The sequence below is a fragment of the Tauraco erythrolophus genome, chromosome 1, assembly GCF_009769465.1.
Source record: "Tauraco erythrolophus isolate bTauEry1 chromosome 1, bTauEry1.pri, whole genome shotgun sequence".
Taxonomy (NCBI): Eukaryota; Metazoa; Chordata; class Aves; order Musophagiformes; family Musophagidae; genus Tauraco; species Tauraco erythrolophus.
The window spans coordinates 117,005,136-117,018,506 of record NC_141465.1 but is presented as its reverse complement, the minus strand read 5'-3'; the positions used below and the strand labels follow the sequence as shown (position 1 = coordinate 117,018,506).

At 44.2% G+C, this 13,371-nt stretch overlaps 1 protein-coding gene across 1 annotated transcript; it reads right to left on the bottom strand.

The window, feature by feature from the left end:
- Nucleotides 1–716: 716 nt before the first annotated feature.
- On the bottom strand, nt 717–2,252 carry GJA3 (gap junction protein alpha 3). The gene has a single exon (XM_009985111.2). It carries the CDS (start codon nt 2,250–2,252, stop codon nt 717–719), a length of 1,536 nt encoding a protein of 511 aa, XP_009983413.2.
- Between the last annotated feature and the right edge of the window lie 11,119 nt (nt 2,253–13,371).

The following is a 13,371-nucleotide window of genomic DNA, read 5'->3' as shown; positions in this document are numbered from 1 at the left end:
AACCAAACACTTCCTAACAGGTCAAGAGTAAAAAAAAAAAAAATATAGAAAGATGAACCTCAAAAATCTATGACAGGGGTTACCTAAACTTTGCCCGGCCGAGGACCACATTGGCGATTTGCGTTGAGCACAAAGGCTTCATTAAGTCATGTTATATGGAGGAGACTGAGTCACCTTTAATATGGCAAGTTGGTCCGTAGAGATGACAGGTGCCAATAGGCAAAATATGCCACCTTGATGTTTGCCACAGGGCTACGTAAGATTCAAGCAGAAGAAAATAAGTCATCGCATCTGCTCATGTAGAGTTTATGTGAAAAAGGGTGGAAGCGAAGGCAAGGGCAAGAGGGAGATGATGGCCAGGCGCACGGGCACTAGGGATATTGACATTTTTCTCAGATGAAAGTCAGCCTCGGGGCACATGACCAGCTACCATCACCATCCGTTACCTGTGCAGCCTCCCCTGTGGCTGCCCTTGGGAGATCTGCCATGGACATGAGGGAAAGCGGGATTGGTCCCCTGGCCCACGGGCTGCGCTTCAGCCACCCCTGACCTATTAGAAAATGTTGATATTTCTCCCCACTACAACTCACAGAGTGCAAAAACAGCAAGCGTCAAAGTTTGAAACCCCGGCCTCCCCCTGCCGGGCCGGGCCTCCTCGGCAGCTCCCCTGCCTGCTCTGCCTTCATCACCCGCTCCTCGGAGCAGAGGCGCCCGCGCTACACGGCCAGGTCGTCTGACCTGGCTCTGCAGCTGCTCGACTTACTGGCCCTGCTCAAGCGCCGCGTGTCTACGAGCAGCGGTGGCTCGTGCATCTCCACGGTGGTGCAGGCAGCTGAGATGTGCCGTTCCTCCGACAGCTCCTCCTCACCCTCCACATCCCACTTGCTGCCGCTCGCTCCGCTCAGGCTGGTGCTGCTGCCGCTGTTGGCTGCAGCCACAGGCGGCCCAGCTGGGGGTGGGAGTAGCTGCTCCAGTGGCTCTTCCTGCTCAGGAAGGGGATGTCGGACACTGCTGGGGGTAGAGGAGCCTGTCGAGCTGGAGGGTGCCTTCCCCTGCTGCTCAGCTGCCATATTGACCCAGTTCTGCTCAGCTGCCAGGGCACGGCTGTTGTTGCTGTTGAAGTAGTTGATGACGGCTGGCGTGGGTGTTGGGATGGGGGTCGGAATGGTGATGGGAGTAGAGATGGGCGTGGGAGTCACAGCACGGTGCCTCTCCTCAGGAATTGGTGGAGCAGCGGGGTAGCTGGCCATGGAGACTGTGTTGGAGGGCGGCCGTGGTCTTGGAACAGCTGCAGCATAGTATGGTGCCATGGTCACCGGGGCCAGCAGCGGTGTGACAGCACGGGTGTCGGGCAGAACAGGGGGGGGCACGGCAGTCGTTACCACCACGGGTGGTGCTGGTGGTGGCAGGGCAACAGGTTTGGGCTCCCCTGTTACCATGACTGGTGTCATTGTTGCAACAGGCATCTCAAGGCTGTACCGGCTTGTCATGCCCTGCTTAAGCTTCTTCCACCCCAAGTGATATATCTCAAGCATGTTCAGCAGCAAGGAGACAGAGGCCACCACCAACATGAAGATGATGAAGATGGTCTTCTCAGTGGGCCTTGAGATGAAGCAGTCCACAGTGTGTGGGCAAGGTGAGCGGCTGCACTGGTAGACTGGCTTTAGCTCAAAGCCATATAGGAAGTACTGGCCCACAATGAAGCCCACCTCAAACAGCGTCTTGAAAATGATGTTGAAGACGTAGGTACGGAGCAGGGCACCCCCCATACGGATTCTACCACGTTCATCACGGATTGGGAGCTTCTCCTTCCCCCTTTTGACAAGAGGATCCTTGATGTTATTGCCACCTCCTCCACCACCGCCAGACGCTGCTGCTCCTGGGTAGTTGCTGTCTTTGACGTTTCCCCTCCTTTTCAGCTCTTCTTTCTCTTTCCTCTTCTCCTCCATGCGTACAATGTGCAGGACATGGCCCAGGTAGATGAGGGTTGGAGTGGAGACAAAAATGATCTGCAGCACCCAGAAGCGGATGTGAGAAATGGGGAAGGCTTTGTCATAGCAAACATTTTCGCAACCAGGTTGCTGAGTGTTGCATGTAAAGTCTGACTGCTCATCTCCCCAGACCTCCTCAGCAGCAGCCCCCAGCACCAGTATCCTGAAGATAAACAGGACCGTCAGCCAAACCTTGCCAATAACCGTGGAGTGCTCCTGTGCATTCTCTAACAGTCTCCCCAGAAAGCTCCAGTCACCCATTGTTTCAGATTTCTAACCTACAATAAGAACATTAGAGCAATTAGAGCAATGTCAAAAAAATCTTATAATTACACAACGCCGGGGCAGAACGGATTGATCCTCCACAAATGACATTTCTTAAGAGCACTTCCTTTTGCAGAATATTGCACGCTTATGTTGAGAACTACATAACCCTGTCACCACGCAGCCATGGGTTCTGGTGAGCACAGAAGTGGCATGTTTAGTGCTTTCACCTCGCTGACACAGGTTTAAGAGCCTACACACAACAGGCAAGAAAGATTCGTAACTAGCATTTCTACAAGATTTAAATATTTTTAAAATGTGATTTCTCTGTTTCCTCCACCTGAGATGCCCATAACTGTTCTCGCCTATTTTTATAAAAGAACAGATGGAAATCAGTTCAATTAGACAGAATATTCCTACTATTGATGTGACTGCACTTGTAACAGGCTGTGATACAAAGTTTGCCTAACTCTCATCATTTTATTGTTATCAGCACCTATTTACTCCAGCATTCAGGAGGTTAGTAATGTCCCAGGTCTCTGCGATTTTCGTACTGTACAAATACAGAAAAATAATCACTCAAAACCTATGGAATTTACAGATTAATTTTGGAATGTGTACACCAACAAGCATGTTCTCAAAGACTAGTTGTGTTTGACTTTTTTTATTTCCAAAAAGAGAGCATTATTTTAATAACTTGAAATATTGGGAAGAATGAGAAATTCTGGGAGGAATGGTGGAAAGTTTTCTATGCCTTTTCCCTACTGTCCTGCCAGCTGGCGTTACTGAACCACATGTACTGCAACACTATTAAAAAAAAAAAAAGCAACAACCAACTAAGCAAGTGTGCACAGATATTTTCTTGGAAAAATAGAACTACATCCTATGACCTTACTTCCGTGACAAACAACTGGTACATATCCTCAGTAATTTCCTCTAACCCGTGTATGATGGGCTTCTCACGTCCAATTCTAGGCAATGACACAACTTCTGATATGGAAAGGCTTAAAGTACAAGATTTTTTTTAAGATCAGATTCCTCACAAGCTGCCTTCAATTGAGAAACAAGCTGTTGTCTGCTGGTATTACTTCTGTTATCCTCGGCCTGTTCCTAATCGGAATGTATGTAAGAATATTGGAATATATGTAGGAAGTACATTTCATTCTCCTAATGAACACACTTCTATATTTTATTGTCAACCTTCAACTGAAAACAAAATACAAAACTTTATTTTCAGCTAACTCTAATAACTTTAGAAATACTTATAACACAATTCAGATATAACAACTTGCATGCAAAAAATCCCTATCAGAAAAGACTGATTATCCTTTTGTTTAAAAATCTCCAAATATTTTAAAAATATAACTGAATTACCCTTCACACTTTTCATTTTTATACTTGTACTTCTTCTCCCCTGTGTTTTATAATTCCCAAGAAGAAAAGGCATCCATCGTTACAGGTAGGAATTCACCACTGAGAAAATGTACTATTCTTGGTATTACATTTCCTGAGATTTCCAACAATGATGTCACTGTTTTTCCAGAGGAAGCATTTCCAAAGTCTGTACTGAACTTCTTTCAGGCTTTTGGTTAAGGTAATTAAAGAAATTATAGTTATTTAAGTTACTTTTTTTATAACTTGATTTTACAATGCGGCACTGAAATACCTGTCACTGCAGAACACTATACTTTCACACAAAACGCAACAACACACCCATTAGGATTTTGCATTTTTGTAAATCCTGGAATATTAATTCATTTCTTATCCCCACAAAGTTAATTCAACAAAAACTCCCCCTAAAAAAACACAGATCTTTGATATTCTACAAAACCACATTTCCTTTAATATTATGAAATTCTTTTTCCAGCATAACATGATAAACTGCAAATAATGATATTACCAAAGAAATAACGATTTTGTGTAGTAATGTCCCTGGTCCTAAAACAGTTTTTAATAATTTTTTTGAAATATATTCAGATTTTTTTTGAAGACGGTATTTTTTTCCATTTCTTAAAAGAGTAGCCCAAAGCTGAATAAATTTTGTTAGAATACTTTTTATAATCCTAACTTAATGTGTTTATATGATTTTAAAATTTAACCCTCAATCTTAATTTTATTAGATTTACAATATTTTCAATCGTGAAGTAATTTTAATCTTGAGAAGTATTAATTTTTCCGGGAATAATGAATGAGTTTTGTATCTTTTTTACTCAAAACCATTTGAAGATATACTCAGTTTAGTCCCATCTTTGGACAGAACTAAACTGTTGTTTGGAATGTTCTCGTTTTGAGTAGGAAAATGTAGGAACAGCAAAATGAATAATGTGGTATTTGATGGATTAAAGAAATTTAGCATAACACTAAGTTCGGTATTTCATTTCTCTGCTATCCTTTGCCTTATTCTGTGCCTCTCAGTTCAGTTCTCTCTGCCTCACTCTTTGTTTTCTATCCAGATCAAGCAAAACAGGCAGCTCAGATAATAAGTAGTCAAAGTCACGGTTTGTTCTTTTGTTACTAATACTTGTAATAGAAAGTTTTAAATCAGTAAAAGTTAGCACATTAAATCTTCTTTAATTCATTAATTATAGTCCATTTTCAGCATGGCCGCCATTACCCTTGCATCCAACGGCACAGAGGCTGCACGTCATTCTTTATGAAGACAGATATTACCTTCTACTGCGCCAAAACAAGAAGTCAATCTTCTCTCATGAAAAATCATAACCCCTGCACTGTAAGGTGAACAGAGGTAGCAATCTTTTTTTTTTCCCATAGGCACGCTGTAGTGTATCTCTTACTGAGATCACTAGGTGATGCTGACTACAACAAAAGTAAGATTTTTTGTGCTTTTCTGAAGAATTATCTAGTGATTAGTGGAAGAAGAAAAATAACAATTTGTAAAAAGTAAAGGAAAGATGACAAATAATACCGTCGAATTTATTCTCAGTCATTCTCCATTCACTAATACTACTGAAGATGTTTTTTTCTTTTTACTACAGGTCAACAATGACCAGGCTGAGATAATTCAGGACACCAAAGACATGATATGATGCATTTCTCAAAGGATACACTTTAAATAGCTATTCTAATGCTTTCCTTAATTAAAATATTTATTTCTGTGTATCAGAGTGTGCTAATTCATCCTGTACATAAAGTGTTTAAGCAGTGAGCAGATACTTCACAGCATCTTAACCACACAGAGCTGAAAACCTCAGTGTTTGTCCTACTATGAACTGCAGCAATCATTGCCTTCACTACAAATGTGTATTACCCACAGTACATAAATACAGGAAGGACATAATTTCCAAGGGCAATGCAAAGATACATATTTCCACTGGCCGGGGGGTTCTCGGAAATCCAAGTCCCATATCTTTCTTCAATGTCAATACCTTCTTCAGCGAGTAATTCTTAAAGCCAACATAACTCATCCAAAAATCACATCAACAATTTTAAAGGGGTGCCTTGATACAAATAATGATTAAATGACATCAAACAAAACCAGAGGGTTCACAGAGCTCACAGAAAATTTCAGTTGTCACCATTAAGTTCAAAAATAAAACACCTAAATCTAAATTTAAACAGTCACAACTCAATATTTTAGCTGAGAACAATTGCTTGCTTTAGTAGCATTACATAAACTTCAGCTGTACAGTACTATTTTCAGCACTGCTGAAATAAAGAGCTAGGCAATTGTTGAGCCCTAATCTTACATATGGATTGTGAAGGGAGACATTTTTAATTGTGTGCTGGGAAAAAGTGCAGATTAAGAAATGAAATATCTTTATCTGTATTTCATGACATTCATGTGGAAATACCCACTAGGGAATGACAGAGAACCTGTCTCAGAAAGCAATCTAATTTAATGGTATGAAAAGCAAGGAGTTCACAAACCTTGGGATCATTTAATAAGAACTGGGAGCTGTATATTGTTTGTGTCACTTAGGAAAATCATTTCTCTGAGACAAATGTTGAAAAATGGGCAGTTCATAAAAACTGACATGGCATTCTGTTTCAGAATCAGTATTGTGCTATTAATGACTAGGTTTAGTACATGCACAAATACAGTTTGTGGGTGGGGTGTGTGTGTTTGTGTGTGTGTGACAAAGATAATGAGCAAGAGAGAGAATAAATTTTAAAAGCTGTGATGTCATAAATATCCCTCTACAGGAGAGAAATAATTATCATGTGGCATCCATAAACTTGTCAGTTGTTATTTCTATTTCTGATGACATCACCAAAGAAGTTCATCACTATTTAACAAGTGTGTGAAAGATGATATTTTAATTATTTATAATTTTACTCATCAATATATATATGTTTATGTATTTATATACATATATGCACACACATACACACATGAATATCTACGCAGCTATGTTACATACATTACCAGATTATGACACCTGGTGTATTTATGACTTTAATATGCTGGCATATCTAAAAAATGTCCCTTAGCAACTATTTAGAACATAACAGATGTCCTTGTCTGAATATGATTCCTTACATTCAGTCCACATTTTCTTTCATTTCTTATAACAGTCTAAAAACTTGAGATTTAGGCTTTTATCTTCAAAATAATCTAGATTTTATAAATCAGTATGAGAAAAAAATGCTGTTAAAAGAGAAAACAACTTGCAATATTTCCTTTGTTTTTACATTAAACAATCAGGCATCTCCGTTACTACCAGGTCTTTAACTCTGCTAGTTTAAAGCCGATAAACGCAGTCACCCTGCAAAGACAAAGTCTGCAGCGTGACCATGTCTTCTAGACAAACTGGCAGATGTGCAGGGACAGAATGAGCTACTACAATTTCCAGTGAAACCTAATGGTATTTGGTCATGTACATACATATGAAACACAACGGAGGGTGTTCCATAATTCGCAATGGAGGTTTCATAATTCACTTTATATTTGTTTAAATGAGGACTTGAAAAATATCTTTCTTCTTCCTCATAGCATCATACTTTCAAAAACATCTATTATCACTTTCATTGTATTTTAAACATTTGTTAAAAATTAATTCCTTAGCTGATCTTGTTATTACCTTAAACTTACTTTACTGCTATGGAGTGTCCTCCTTAAATCCCAGGCAAAACTCCTCTTGACTTCTTCTTGACTTCACTTGACCTCTGAGTGAAAGTTTGGCCTGAGTAAAGGAAAAACGCAAGAAGCGCAGGGCTGAGCCCAAGAGGAGACCTATACCCCACCAGTTAAACTCCTCTGTTCCCTGGCATAACGAATCCTTCCTCTGATTTGCTACTCACAGGTGAAAAACAGGAACAAAAAGCAACCCCTTTTCTCCCACAGAATACTCAAATGCCATGTTAGAGCTCTACATTGGAATTAAAAGACAGTGACTTACCAATAAAACTCTGAAAGGTATGAAGGGTGTGGAGCTACCGGGGGACTACGGAACAGCCGTCGAACATGAGGGCAACAGTCCCTACATCCCAAGTGAGTGAAGCATGAATGAGACAGATCAGTCAGGTGCTCACATACAATCAGCCACACGGATCTAAAAACTGCACAGTAAGGAGTGTCCCGCCCCCCATCCCAGATATACAAGGGAAAAACAAGCCTTTCTGGCATTCAAAGATTCAAGACCCTTTTTCACTGCAGAGAAGCAGGTATCCCAACAGACAAGTATCAGTCTGAGGGAACTTCGGGCAAGTTACAGTACCTGCAAGGGAGATGGTGCTATACACCCTCTTCAAACTTCTTAAAGTACATTTTTGTCTTATGGAAACCATATAAATCTTTTTCTAGTTTAATTCTAAAAATGTTCCAGTAGGTTTTTCCCTTTTCCCTTTAAATTTCCCTTAAAGGGAAACTCTAGTAGGTCGGGCTACTAGGTCCAATTCCTTCTTCATACCTATATCAGTGTCTTAAAGACCTAACACACTCTCAGGATTCCTAATAACATCCTAGGCTTATGTGATTTCTTCAGTGAGTCAGCAATGAGCCCAAATACTTTTCTGATACTCTTTTTACCTCTAGGAAAAAGAAAGCAAATTAAACAACTTTTCTTGCTTACAACATTGGCAAACTTTTGCCTAATCAAGCTATAAATATCTTCCAAAAGATTCTGAAGAATATTTATTCATCTCAAACACTTTGCATCCCTTGTGAGTTCCAAGTGAACAAGTGAGTAACTGGCATATTTTTGGTAACTCTCAGACCAAAGATGTGACCAAAGTGAGGTAAAAGCCTGGTCAATGCAAGGAGGCCACCCAGCCATTTTACCCACTATCAGAAGAAAGTGTTTGTAAGAGTCAGGTAACTCAGAGCTCACCTCAAGAAACCCCAGAACCATCTCGGGTTACACTCGTGAACTCCGTCATTCTGTGAGGCATCACCTACAAGGGTGAAAACAATTCTGGCTCTGCTTTATATTTAGGATTTAACTTTACTCCCAGTGTAAAACTAGCTTGAAATGCACACCAATGTTCAAATGTTCGTGGTAACCCTTAAGGAAGAAATTGCACGCCCCTACACGCGCACACTTAGGTGGGCAACGGCCGCAAGAATCCCCGACACAAACGGTATGTGCCGGTTCCCCCTTCACCGCATTTTCTGAGGTATTTTGTGAGGTTTGGACACTTTCCCCTGCCACACCAGGCTGAGTTATCGGCCCCATCCGTGAGCAGCGCTGCCTCCAGACGGTTTCCTCCGTGGGGCAGGAACAGCAGACGCTCACACCAGCGTCCCTCAGGGAGGTATTTAAAGCAGTAAGGCCCTTTCTACTACTCCTCCACAGGACGGTGAGCGGACTCTCCCTCGCCCTGCCCTTCCCTGGCGCCCGGCCCAGGCCCGAGGGGCACGGCAAACGGGCAGAGGCCCCAGGCAAGCTCCCGCCCCCAGCGCAGGCTCCGAGCCTGCCCGCGGCCACGTCCCCTGCGGCGGATCCCCCCGCCTCGGGCCGCGGGCCCGCGCCCCGAGGCTGCCTGCCGAGCGGCGCAGCCCGGGGTCGCTCTACTTACGCTTCGCGGGAGCAAGGCTACTTTGAGTAGCAAAAGCGTAACGCGCTCGGAAGAGTCCAGACCGTGTTGGCGCATTGCTCGTTCAACTGGGGGGAAACAAGACCCCAAACGTTGCTCGGGCTACGGAAGAAAGCGGCGCAGGGGAGTGCAGGAGCGGGGTGGGACGCGCCGGGAGGTCGGTGCCCAGCGCCCTACCTGCTGCCTCGGCTGGCAACGCGCCCCTCGGGCGGCCGGCTGCCCACAGCCCGCGCGTGGCAGCGGACCTCTGACAGCCTCTCCCGTAGGCACCGGGCACCCGTCCCTCCCTCTCTCCCCTCCCCTCCCCTTGCCCGCCTCCCACAGCGGGCCGGCTTCACACGTAGCCCCTTCTGAGGGGCTGCGGGCAGGGCCGGTATCCCCGTCTCCTCACCCGGGGAAGCTCCAAGCGGAGCGGCCGGGGAGTCTGCCCGTCTCTCCCTGACTTTTAAAACGTTGTCATGGTGTGGATAATCTATCCTCCTTCGCGGGCCAGGGTGAGATTTCCTGAGAAATAAGCGGCTTCTTCAACCGAGAGGATAAAAGCGTCAGAAAACCCTCCCCGCTGGGGTCTCCGCCCGCTCCACGGGGCTCCGCTCGAAGGCAGCGCGGCAGGAGCCGCCACCTGCACGCCCCCCACCGCCCCCGCGTCCTGCTGCTCCTCAGAAACGGCGCTCCCGGCTGCCCGGGGGCGCTTGACCGCCGGTCACGGCTGCCGGCACCGTCTGCCGCACCTCGACGGCGGTGGAAGAGGGGTCGCGGCGCAGACGGGCTCCTGCCCGGCGCGGCGCTGCCGTACGGAGAACGCGCGTCCCTCCGAGGCGCCCCCGCGCTCGCTCACGCCGTCTCGCGCTCTGTCGCTGGCAGAGCAGCGCCGCCCGGTGGCGGCCCCGCGCGCCCCTCGCGCGCAGGCCGGTGGCGAGCTCGAGGCGGCCCTCCGGAGCCGGTTGGCTTCAGCGCAGAGCTTCTGTGTGGCTTCCTTACGGTCCGTAAATCTTAAGGGGCAGAATCCCGCTTTCATCCATGAGGTGTTTCTTAAAGCAAAAATAATAATAATAATTAAATTTTTTAAAAAATATGTTAACAGAAAGAAGGGTTTTTTCCTGAATCATAGAATGGTTAGGGTTGGAAGTGACCTCAAAGATCATCTAGTTCCAACCCCCCTGCCATGGGCAGGGACACCCTCCACCACACCAGGTTGCCCAAAGCCTCATCCAACCTGGCCTTGAACACTTCCAGAGATGGGGCAGCCACAACTTCTCTGGGCAACCTGTTCCAGAGCCTCACCACCCTCACGGTGAAGAATTTCTTCCTTATGTCCAATCTAAATCTGCCCTCTTTCAGTTTAAATCCATTGCCCCTTGTCCTATCACTACACACCCTTGTAAAAAGTCCCTCTCCAGCTTTCCTGTAGGGCCCCTTTAGGTACTGGAAGGCTGCAAAAAGATCACCCCGGAGCCTTCTCTTCTCCAGTCTGAACAGCCCCAATCTCTCAGCCTGTCTTCACAGGAGAGGTGCTCCAGCCCTCGGATCATCTTCATGGCCCTCCTCTGGACTCGCTCCAGCAGCTCCATGTCCTGAGAGTAGGTAAACTTTGCTGTATGAAGAACCCCAGCCCCTGAACTAGGGTGCTTCATCAGCAGCAGCTACTGCCCTTCCATCAAGACAGATCCTTTGGTTTCCAGAGCAAAGGCAGCATTGCATCAACTCCTTGCAATATTTCAAGGAACACAACAAATTTTGTGAATCACAAGCCTGGGTCTTCAAAGTTTGAGAGCCTATACCTGAGACTGAGCCTATGTTATGAAACGAAGGCATTGTGGATAATTTTTCTGAAAATTTTTTTCCCAGAGGCTTTCCTCAGCCAAGATTAGCTTTCAAACTGTTGTGCACAGACCATTTGAAACATCAGACCACTTGCAACTATTTTCAGAAAGATGATTTAAAGGTGGCTCTTGATATTTTAAGCATCAGTACTCAAAAATATTACCATCACCCATATTTGGTTAGGCTTTTATGTGTTCTTTAGTGTTGCCTTGAGAGAGGAAAACATTAGACAGAATGACTTAAACTAGCATGACAACTTGACAACTCTTCAGCAATAACGTATGAATTTCTGTTGATAGCTACTCTACACTCAGAGACCTGAAAACTTAACCACACCAGGACATTTCCTAGGCTCTCTGTTGCTATATTCAGTAAAAATACCATACAAGAAAAAATTTTGAGACATTTTGAGGAGGTGTGCATGACAAACTGAAACAGATCATCTCCGCGTTCTTATATCCTTGCAACACTTAGTTGCTCCCTATAAATCTTTTGGCTGAAAACACTAGAGAGGAAGATCTCTGCCAATCTAAGCAGTAGTGGTGGCACAAGGACAAATGACTCTATTGAGAGACACGTGATATATTTGAAACACCATGCTGCCATGATTATAGATGTAGTACCATTGCAGTGTGGATCCTGAAGCAGTGGGACATGAGGGGCTGTGTTAGGGTAGGGGAGGGAATCCCGGCAGTCCCAGTAACTCCTGACATTGTAACTTCCTTCATGCAGTGAGGTTCGTCAGCTCATTGGGTCAGCTGAAGGGCAGGAGGTTTGATTTTAGGGAGAGAGAGAGAGAGATCTCTCACTTCCAACCATCTGTTCTAAAGGTTTAATAGCACGAAGCATTGGGTGTTTCCGTAATTGCTTTTTCAGTGTCTGGTATGTTTCAAGTGGCATTTCGCACCATCTGCATAAACTGGCCTTGCTACTTTTTTTTTGTACAAAAAATACTCTTACTCAGGAGAGCAGTGAGGTTCTAGAGCAGCCTTTCATTATGGCCACAGAAGGTTTTTAAGACAGAATTCAATACCTTTTGAACGGGGATAATCTGATGCAGTACCTGCCTACCATGGGACTACAGCCATCAGCTAACAATTCCCTTTCCAAGAACCCTTCTGGGTTCTTACAAGAAGAGGTTTCAGCTGTCGACAAAACCCTCTGGGACGTTTTTAGAAAGTGAGACAGGCAAGGATACAAAACCCCCGAGGGAAACTTGAAGGGAGCAGCTTTGAAAACAAAGGACCAATTATGTACTGCTGAAAGCACAAGCTGAAGGCATGTTGAGGAGGTATGGAGATCTATTTGTTACTCGCACAGTAGAACAGGAGGATCTAAAGACAAATAAGGGGGAAACAGAAAAAGTAGCACTTGTCTCCCTGAGGAATTTATTCAGAAGGAAGATATGCTCAGATTTAAACAACGGTGTTAAAAATTGTGTCTTCATGTGGATTTTCTGACAGAGGGATTCCTACGAAAGAGCCATCCGGTTAACTTCTTCACTGTCACTTATCTTTAAAGGTGCACAGTACTGCCAGTGGCCAGAAGTCACTTTAGTGTGCTCCAATCCCTAAGTCCTTGATATGTTTAAAGGGTTCCCTCCATTGTCATTAGTGCTAGACAGCAACATAAAACTTAAGGCAACATTTAAATTTTTGCATAAATATGTGTATTTTCAGCATATTACCTTCTTTAGTACTACTTTTCATCTTCCATCCAAGCCTCCACACAGGTGACAACCCCTGTTCCACATGTAGACAGACCTTTAGCAGTATATGATTTGGCTGGCGCAGAAACAAAGGGAATTCAAGAAGTGTGTAGACAAAACACTCAGCCAGGCATTTTTAAGATCAGAAGAAACAGGTTTGCATGGCAAGGTAAGAAAGAAGATGAAAAATAGACATCAAGCTTTATGAAATGATAAAAAGATCTTGTATGTTAAAGACATATATCTGGATCTTAGTCTGAACCTGAGCTGCTGCTCAACAGGAAAAACTGACCTTTTCAGATCAGTATTGATCCAAAACAGTGTTTCATCCCATGCTATTTCTAATTTGAGTATCTATTTTGAAGTACAGAAGAGAATCACTCTTACTATAACTGTGCATTCGAACACAGCTTAGTGGAAGGACACCTGAACGGTGGTACATGTCGTTAGTCATAAACAAGCCATGCCAAAGTGGTCCATGGCTCACCAGTGCTGATAGCAGTTCTGTCCACACAGTCAGCCTAAAAAAAAAAAAAAAAAAAAAAAAAGAAAAAAGAGCTACAAATGCCTTCGGTGTCAATTAAAAGA

Excerpts from the sequence above, each read along its gene's own strand:
- GJA3 (XM_009985111.2), bottom strand. The coding sequence starts at position 2,252 with ATGGGTGACTGGAGCTTTCTGGGGAGACTGTTAGAGAATGCACAGGAG.